At 54.6% G+C, this 9455-nt stretch overlaps 1 protein-coding gene across 1 annotated transcript; it reads left to right on the top strand.

Annotated features, from left to right (window-relative positions):
• Window positions 1-4493: 4493 nt before the first annotated feature.
• CXCR3 (C-X-C motif chemokine receptor 3) lies at window positions 4494-7710 on the top strand. Its single transcript, XM_004325425.4, has 2 exons — window positions 4494-4926; window positions 6168-7710. Exons 1-2 carry the CDS (start codon window positions 4915-4917, stop codon window positions 7254-7256), a joined length of 1101 nt encoding a protein of 366 aa, XP_004325473.1. The 5' UTR covers window positions 4494-4914; the 3' UTR covers window positions 7257-7710.
• Window positions 7711-9455: the final 1745 nt, after the last annotated feature.

The raw sequence follows: 9455 nt of genomic DNA, 5'->3' as shown, positions 1-9455 counted from the left end.
TAACACAACATTATAAATCAACTATACTTCAATTAAAAAAAAAAGAATTCATCAAGGTCAGGCTTCCATGATAGAACTTTTGTGCGTTGCCAGTGTTGCCACCTGCACCTCTGGAGAGTCTGGACAGGCCCGAGAGCAGAGGTGGTGTCCCAGGGACCGGGGGGTGGGGGATGAGAACAGATGCACACCAACCGCAGAGGTGGGGAATTTTCCAAGCCAGGTCTTCAGGAGCCTGTGGTGGGAGGGAGACTTCTGGAAGCACCACAGATCCTCCTGGAGGCATCGCAAAAGGGGTCTGGCACTCGGCGGAGTTTTGCTTGGTCCTCCAGGCTCCTCGTCCTGGTGATTCTGACATTTCTTCTCCCTAGTAAGTGAGGAGGAGCACGGCAGAAGAATGGGGATGTGGTGAGGTCTACCAGAGCTCCCTCTAGGGCACAATCCCCGCCAGGTGAGCACCTGCCCTCACACAAGATGCCTGCTTGGGGCGGCATGGTGAGTAAGGTGTGGCTCCTGAAAGATCAAGTCCTTGGGTGGCAGCATGATTGCGGGGGTTGGGAGAGCACATTAGAAAGCAGCCTGGGTAGGAATGTTGTCACAAACCCTGCTGGCTGACTAGCCTAGGACAGGTCACTTCACCTCTCTGAACCTCTGCTCCATTCTACAAAATGCGTACAGCAACCTCTGGCTCCCCGGGAGGCTTAAAGGTTTAAAGAAGATTGTGTGTACGAAAGCAAGGGCTTGCCAAGTGGAAGCTATTGTTATTTACTGGTTCCCAGGCACTGCTGCGGACAGGATGACAGGAAGGTCATTGTGTTTGGTGGCAGGGCTTGGGTCCTGAACTACTCTCCAGCCCACTCCATCCCCCTGCTTTCATACGTACCCTCTTTTCCAACCAGACTGCCTGCTCCTGGGCTGACAAGCTCTTCCTCGCTACCTGGCCTTGGCACCTGCTGGTCCCATGGCCTGACTTGCCTTGTCTCCCTTCGCCACCTGACAGATGGCAGCAACATCCTCCTTCCCTGGTCCCCAAAAGAATGAGCACGCCCATAGCTTGGGGGCTCAGTCCCACGGGCCTGGACTTCTGAGGTCCCAGCCCATGGCCCCAGCACTTGGAAAGGACTTGCCTCCCTGTAGGGCTCAGAGCTGCAGGGAAAAGGACAGAGGAAGGGGCACTTCCCAGTCCCTGGGCATCCCTGTGACTTAAGCTCTCCTTCTCTTGTGAAATCCACAGCCGACAGAAGGAAGCACAGAGTCCCAGCAGTGTCTGGGGCAGACGCACACCCCCTTCGTGGGGTTAGGACTCTTCATTTTGTGTAAGAAAGGCTCTGTCCCAGTCTGGACCACCACCTGAGACCCACGGAAAGCTTGGGCCTCGCTGAGCCTGCCCCCCTGACAGCTGGGGGCTAGCAGCCTAGTCTAAGGGGCTTTGGGAGCAGGGCTCCCGGGGGCATTCGGAGAAGCTGCGAGAGAGGCTGTGAAACACTGAGAGGATGGAAGAAGAGGAAGTGGCCCCTTCCCTGCTGGCCTGACAGACAGCTGTGGAGGCCCTCCTTCCTGTGAGGGACCGGGCCCAGGGCTCAGACCTTCAAGCCTCCCATCTCCCCAAACCACAGCCCAGAGGTGTGAAAGACAGAAAAAAAACAGGGGGAGGGGTGGCAGAGAAGAGACAGGTGCACATTTCACACCTTGACCACAGGTGGGGCTCGGAGCAGCTTCACTCTGACTAACTTCCTTCTGAAGCTTCCCCACTTGGTGTCTCGGGAGGCCAGAAGCAGAAGGGTACAGCTACCAGAACTTAGGGTGCAGGCTCCTGGCTAGGTGGGTCTTCCCCAGGGCTGGGCCTGCTTGGAAGCTGGTCTGGGGGCTGCTTGGGATAGGAGAGGGCCGAGTTAGTGGGCCAAACAAGGTTCTTGTCTCGGCACCTTCTGAGGCATGTGAGCTGTGAAAGACAGCAGTGGCCAACTGCAGACCTGACCTTCTGTGGCCTTGGGAGGGGCTGGTCTGGAAAGTTACTAGAAGGGGAGGAAACTGCTGCTAGCTGGGTTCTTTACCCTGTGCCATATATATCGTTTACAGTTCACAGAGCAGCCCTGACACAGGTGGACTAGCTTTATCCCTACTTTTCAAATGAGAGAACCAAGGCAGAGAGGTAAAATGATTCGCCTAAGGTGACACAGTGGGGCAGCCAGAGGATTCGGCGAGGACTGGCCAAACCCTCCCAGCTAAGGCATGGCAGCCTTCCCGAAAGATCCGTCCTCCAGCCACGTCCACAGGGCAGCACACTCCGTCCCAGGGCTCCCCTGACATGGAAGAGCTCCCAGGGACTCTGGGTTTGTGGCCAGTATCCCTCACACTCAGCATTCTCAGATATGCTTCTACTAAGGGCTGAGCCCTGTGTGGAGACCTCACAGCCCTGGTCATCTCAGATGACCTGTTTTACAAATTTATTTATTTTTGGCTGCGTTGGGTCTTTGTTGCTGCGCGCGGGCTTTCTCTAGTTGCGGCAGGCGGGGTCTACTCTTCGTTGCGGTGCATGGGCTTCTCATTGCAGTGGCTTCTCTTGTTGCGAAGCATGGACTCTAGGCGCACGGGCTTCAGTAGTTGCGGTGCGTGGGCTCAGTACTCGTGGCGCACGGGCTTAGTTGCTCCGCGGCATGTGGGATCTTCCCAGACCAGGGCTCGAACCACTGGTGGCGCAGTGGTTGAGAATCTGCCTGCCAATGCAGGGGATTCTCAACTACTGTGCCACCAGGGAAGCCCTCAGATCATCTTATAACACCCCTGCTGAGACCAGCTCAAAAACGGTTATGTCATAGGTCCAAGGTCACACATCTCGAACAGGGTGGAGTCAGGGCTGGAGCCAGACAAATTCAGCATTTTTCCCATTCTTCCCACTGCAGCATGGCCACACCGGGAGCAGCAGGAACAGTCCACCCCACAGCCCAGGCTGGCCTCTCAGGATATGGCCCAATGCAGAAAGGAAAGCTCTCTGCACCTTTCCAACACTCTTAGCTGACCTCCTCTCATTTCTCCTTTCCAGCAACCCAGGAAGGTGGGGATCTTGGTCCCCATGTGGCAAATGAGGAGACTTGGACACAGGAAGGAGACCGGAGGTCCCTAAACTTAGAAATTTCACATGTATCTGGAGGACCCACACTGGGTTGTCAACTCCTGCTAACACAAGATGCTATCGTCACCAACATTTCATAAAGAGAAGATCCTTTTAATACCAAAAAGGGGATAAAGGCCATAACTGCAGAATACAAGAACCTCCTTTAAGTTGAACAAATAGAGCTTTTTGTTTTCCTCCTTTCTCTCACAGGTAGAAGCCCAGTGAATGGAAACTCTTCACGGACCAGCATCGGAAGCTGTGCTCCTGGCTCCCACCTGTCTTCCTCCACCTGCAGGCAAGTCACCTGCCAAGTCCTACCTATCCTAACTGCTGTGGCTTCTGGAATCCCCCCAGGCCCCTCCACTTGTGCTGCTCCTGACCTCCTCCAAGCCCTTAGTTCCCTCTGGCCTGGATTCTGCAGGTGACAAACTGCTTAGAGCAAGGACAGTCACATCTTCTGGCCACAGGAGGCGGGGAAGGACCTCGCTGCCTCACAAGTGTGTGTTTTGTCCATTAAGTTTGAGCTGAATTCAAGACCCAAGCCTGGAGGCTCAGGTGACGCATTCTGGCTGAAAACTGGACCCCAATGCCATAGCCTCAGTCTCTCTCTCTCTCTCTCTCTCTCTCTCTCTCTCTCTCTCTGCTTTTCACCTATGAGGAGAGAGGGAAACTGCTTGGGAGAGGCAAGGGGCTGCCTTTTCCCTCTGATAATAAGAGCAGGGCAATAGGGAGATCCCCATGTAGTCTTCCCCAACCCTATTCCCCTTCTCCTCACCCCAGAAGCAACTGCTCTCATGGATGTGTGGTGTGTCCAGTCCCTACTTTAAACTTCTAGGACAAATAGCTGTATCCAAAACAACATGGTATTGTTTTGTGTGTGTGTTTTTTCTAATTTACCTAAGTGGTGTCAAACTATACACAGTATTCCCTAACTTGCCTCTTCCACCATTGGTCATTGGCTTTTCTAGATGTGTCCATGTTAAAATATATAGCTTTTAGTTCATTTGTTTTTAACTGTGTGAATATATCATTGTTTATCCATTAGAAAGCAACTGAAGGCAGTGTGAGGAGTGGTAAAAGGAGAGTCAGACAGCTGTGGGTTCAATCGTAGCACCTACCCTTGCTTGTTATGTCTGGCGAAGGCCTTTCCCCTTTCTGGATTAGCCATGGGGATGCCGCCCACCCCCCGCCCCTACAAGGGACTTGTGTGGTTGGAATGAAGCAGTGTCAGAGAAAACGCCTAAAGCAACACCCAGCACACAGCAAGTTCATTACTAGCAGTTCCCTTTCCTTGCCCCTGTTGCTTAGCAGGGAGGGGCAATAGTAAAGGACTAGAATTAGTGTGATGGATTGCTTTCAAATATTTTCATTTTTTAAGAAGGTTCATCTCCTTTATAGAGTCAACACGTTTAGCTATCCAGTCCACAATCGTGTGAGAGCAACTCCAGCCCAGGACGGATGAGCAGCAGTTCTTACCCCTGCCCTTGCCAGCTGCCCTGCTTCTCCTTCAGACCTCTCCCCTCAAAGCACCTGCTCCTGCCCTTCCCTCGGCCCCAGGCTTTCTGGTCCCAGGCTTGTGTTCAACTCCCAGAGCAGCTTCGCCGGGCCAGCGGGATGTTGGGGTAGGAACCCCGTGGCCTTGGGTCTAGGGAGTTCTGGTATAGATCACCCCTTGGAAGAGGTTGCTGCCGAAAACCGCGTGAAACCCTGACTTCCTCTGTGTAGCGCAGGTTCCCGACCACAAGCACCAAAGCAGAGGGGCAGGCAGCACACGGCCAGGCAGCCAGAGTACCAGCCCAGCCATGGTCCCCGAGGTAAGTGCCGCTGTCCAGCCAGGCCAGACCACAGCTCCAAGTGGAGAGCCTAGGACACTAGGGGAACGTCAGGACTGGCCCACAAGCCAGGGCCACCAGAGGGTTGGGTGAATAGGTAGAGAATGCAGGGGTTGTGTAGAAGGAGCACTCTGGACTCCGGGAGCACTCCGGGAATTGGGAAACCACCTTGGCCACTGACTTGTGAATGACCACAGGCGAGACCCCTCCCCTTTCTGGCTTTGGTGCCTCATCTGCGAAACGCATGAGCTTGAGGCTCACCCCTCACGGTCCCCAAGGCTCCCTTCAGCTCTGACTTGGAACTTTGATCTTCCATGCCGGACTGAATTGGCCCCTGGGAGGCCCTCAGCTATGGGGTGGTTTGCAGGGGAAGGGGGTAAGGAATGTTTCTAATAGAGCTTGCTGGGCAAGTCCCCGGCGGGTGGCAGGCTTCAGTGTAGGGGAGGGGAAGGACAGGGGCAGAAAGCATGTGTTTGGGGGCTGCAGTGATTTGTAGAGGGGCCCCATGGGGTGGGGGGCAGGAAGTTGGAGTCCCCAGACAAGGGCTGAGGAGGGAAGAGGAGGGCCAGTGACTAGGAGAGGGGACGGCGAATAGGCGCCAGGGGACGAAGGTGGTGGAACTAGGCGTGGCCAGGACACTGAGGACCATAAGCCATGAAGGAAGGGCAAGGAGAGAGGAGAGGGGGCCGGGAGGGCTCTGGGCACAAGATGGAAGCTCTCCCTCCAGTCCACAGTCCCTGGGCCGATGGGATGACCCAGAAGGGAGAGAGAGAAGCAGCCTTCGAGAAGGGAAGTTACCAGCCCAGCACCCAGGGCGGGCACCTGGAGCTCAGAGGGCGTGGTTTAAGAAGAAAGGCAGGACAGTTACAGGGTACAGCCCAGGCCTCCGGGCCTGCCTTACAGAGGAGTTGCTTCGAGAAAGCCTCCTCAGACTAAATCTTGAAGGAGTGATGTTTTTTAATTGAAGTATAGTTGATTTACAATGTTTCAGGTGTACAGCAAAGTGATTCAGTTATGCTTACATATATATCTATTCTTTTTCAGATTCTTTTCCATTATAGATAACCTACAAGATATTGAATATAGTTCCCTGTGCCCTACAATAGGCCCTTGCTGTTTATCTATTTTACATGTCGTAGTGTGTATCTGTTAATCTCAAATTCCTAATCGAAGGAGTGACTTTTAAGGCCTTCACAGGCTCTGTGCCCTCCCTCCCTCCACAGATGAGTGAACGCCAAGAGTTCCAAGTCTCGGAGCTTGACTTCCTCCTGGAAAACTCTTCCTATGACTATGGAGAAAACGACAGTGACCCCTGCTGTGCCTCCCCACCCTGCCCGCAGGACTTCAGCCTCAACTTCGACCGGGCCTTCCTGCCCGTCCTCTACAGCCTCCTCTTCATGCTGGGGCTGCTGGGCAATGGCGCCGTGGCGGCCGTGCTGCTGAGCCAGCGGGCGGTCCTGAGCAGCACCGACACCTTCCTGCTGCACTTGGCCGTGGCTGACGCACTGCTGGTGCTGACGCTCCCGCTCTGGGCGGTGGACGCAGCCGTCGAGTGGGTCTTCGGCTCTGGCCTCTGCAAAGTGGCGGGTGCCCTCTTCAACATCAACTTCTACGCAGGGGCCCTCCTGCTGGCCTGCATCAGCTTCGATCGGTACCTGAGCATCGTGCACGCCACCCAGCTCTACCGCCGGGGTCCCCCGACCCGCGTGGCCATCACCTGTGTGGCGGTCTGGGGGCTCTGTCTGCTCTTTGCACTCCCGGACTTCATCTTCCTGTCCGCCCACCACGACAAGCGCCTCAACGCCACCCACTGCCAGTACAGCTTCCCGCAGGTGGGCCGCACGGCCCTGCGCATTCTGCAGCTGGTCGCCGGTTTCCTGCTGCCGCTGCTGGTCATGGCCTATTGCTATGCCCGCATCCTGGCTGTGCTGCTGGTCTCCAGGGGCCAGCGGCGGCTCAGAGCCATGAGGCTGGTGGTGGTGGTGGTGGTGGCCTTTGCCCTCTGCTGGACCCCCTACCACCTGGTGGTGCTGGTGGACACCCTCATGGAGCTGGGGGCCGTGGCCCGCAACTGTGGCCGAGAAAGCAGTGTGGACGTGGCCAAGTCGGTCACATCGGGCATGGGCTACATGCACTGCTGCCTCAACCCTCTGCTCTATGCCTTTGTGGGTGTCAAGTTCCGAGAGCGGATGTGGATGCTACTCATGCGCCTGGGCTGCCCCAACCAGAGGGGCCACCAGCGGCAGCCTCCGGCTTCCCGCCGGGATTCATCCTGGTCTGAGACCACAGAGGCCTCCTACTCAGGCTTGTGAGGCTTGGGATGGGGGATCCCCCTTTCCCACGCAGCCCAACTCCCCCATTCCAGGCTCCTCCCTTGCTCACTCCCCAGACACACACTCCTTGGAGTCCCCGATGGCCCTGGTACTGCCGGGTCTCCCAGGGAGCCGCCCTCCTGGCTCTGGGGGCTGCCCCATCACTGCTCCTTAGCTGCACAGCCCCCATCCCGCCGCTTCAGAGGTGGCTGCCTTCAGGCCCTTCTTACCTTGGCCGCTCGGAACCCCACCACCCTCCTAATTCAGTAACTAGGCCTCAGCCTTCCCCGTATGCAGGGAGCATGAGGCAAACAGCATAATGGCAGCGGCCTTGGCCGGGCCTCCTGTTCCGCAGTGACTATGGCTGTGGTTCCCGAGACCTCTGTGTTTGCTCACTTTGATTTTTATGTCTAAAACTCTGCTTCAAACTTTTCAATAAACAAGCTAATCAGGACCAGGGTGTGTTAGTGCATCATTGCAGCCAGCCCTGCCCAGGCTCTGGGGATGCACTTCCTGCTTCTCCTTGTCTGGCCCTGGTCTGTGCCAAACAATGCTGCCTCTGTCTCTGTCTCCCCTCCTCTCTGCCCTCCTGGGCACACCTGTCCCTCACAGGGAAGCACCCAGGGACATGGGTGCAGGGTAGGCAGTTAGCCAACCCGCTGGCTAGACACTGTCTAGGCATAATTTGGGGAAGGGGCCTTCAGACATAAATAAGACATAGTCCCTGCACTACAGAAGCTTAGGCCAGCAAGGAAAATGTATAGGTGACAATACCAAGCAGTCTATGCCACGAGGCAAATGTGCAGCACATGTTCAGAGCACTGCGGCTGGAGCCATTTGGGAAGCCTTCTTAAAGACAGAGAAATGAGTAAGAACTTAAGGGGCAAGTAGTATTTCCAAGGGCAAAGAGAAGGAAAGATGGTATTTCCAGGCAGATGGGAGGGCAGCAGCAAAGGCGGGAAGGCTGGAAACAGCAATGCTTATTGGAGGAATGATAACTGGTCCCAACTGGCTAGAATTAAGGGTTCAGGTAGAGAAAGGGTGTAAAAGACTGAACGTTAAGTTTGGGATCAGGTGAGGGTATCATAGGTTACAAGGCTGTAGTGGTTATTCATGTTAGAGGTGACGCAGGCTCTTACTAAGGAGATACAAGTAGGACTGGAAAAAAAGGAGATCGGACGACTTGGCAGTCATTAGCACATAGGCCACCTGGAGGCATGTGTGGGCTGCAGGGAGCATCTTCCCATGGCTATAGCTGGGGTGGAAGTGAGTGGGGGAAGTGACCAGGGCTACTGAGGTAAGGCAGAGGGCTGGACCCTCCCTTTGCAGGGGTGGAACCACTGCATTGTCAGTTCTCCCTAATGAAGTCAGCAATGGGCCATGATCCAGTTTCACAGGCCAGCTGGGCTTTGCTAAGATTGCAGATGTGGCTGGAGGTGGGACTGGAGAAGAGGGACCCAAGGATTTAGCTGCGGGAGCGCATACCACCCTGTGTACATACCCGATCCCATCTATACTTGTGCTTAGGCTTCAGTTTGTGGCCACTGAAAGAACACTCTCAGCATCTGCAAAATGAAGGAAAGATGGAAGGCAGATGACAGAATAACACATCCTGCCTATAAAAAAGTATCAGTGATGCTAGACTAGTAAAGATGTTTGAGGCAGGCTGAATAACAAGTCCCCAAATGTCCACACTCTAATCCCTAGAACTTGTGAATATGTTAATGTTACCTCACATGGCAAAAGGGAATTGAGGTTGCTAATTAGCTGACTTTAAAATAAGATTTTCCTGGATTATCTGGGTGAGCCCAGTGTTATCACAAGGGTCCTTAAAAGTAAAAGAGGGAGGCAGAAGGGGAGATAGTCAGAGAAAAGAGATGTCACTGGCTTTGAAGATGGAGGAAGGGGGCCACAAACCAAGGAATGCAAGCAGCCCCTAGAAGGTGGAAAGAGAAGGAAATTGATTCCCCCGCCCAGGGCCTCCAGAGAGGAATGCGGCCCTGCCCACTCCTTGATTTTAGACTTATGAGGTCTGCGCCAGACTTCTGACCTCCCGAGCTGTAAGATAATACATTTGTGTTGTTTTAAGTCACTAAACTTGTGGTAATCTGCTTTGGCAGACTGTTTTGGCAGAAACAGAAAACAAATACAACGTTGATTCCAGTCTACATCCCAGACAGCTCCCAAAAGTGGGGAGGT

This window comes from Tursiops truncatus, chromosome X (assembly GCF_011762595.2).
Source record: "Tursiops truncatus isolate mTurTru1 chromosome X, mTurTru1.mat.Y, whole genome shotgun sequence".
Classification (NCBI taxonomy): domain Eukaryota; kingdom Metazoa; phylum Chordata; class Mammalia; order Artiodactyla; family Delphinidae; genus Tursiops; species Tursiops truncatus.
The sequence above is the reverse complement of the archived record's forward strand: the minus strand, read 5'-3'. Positions and strand labels throughout refer to the sequence as shown.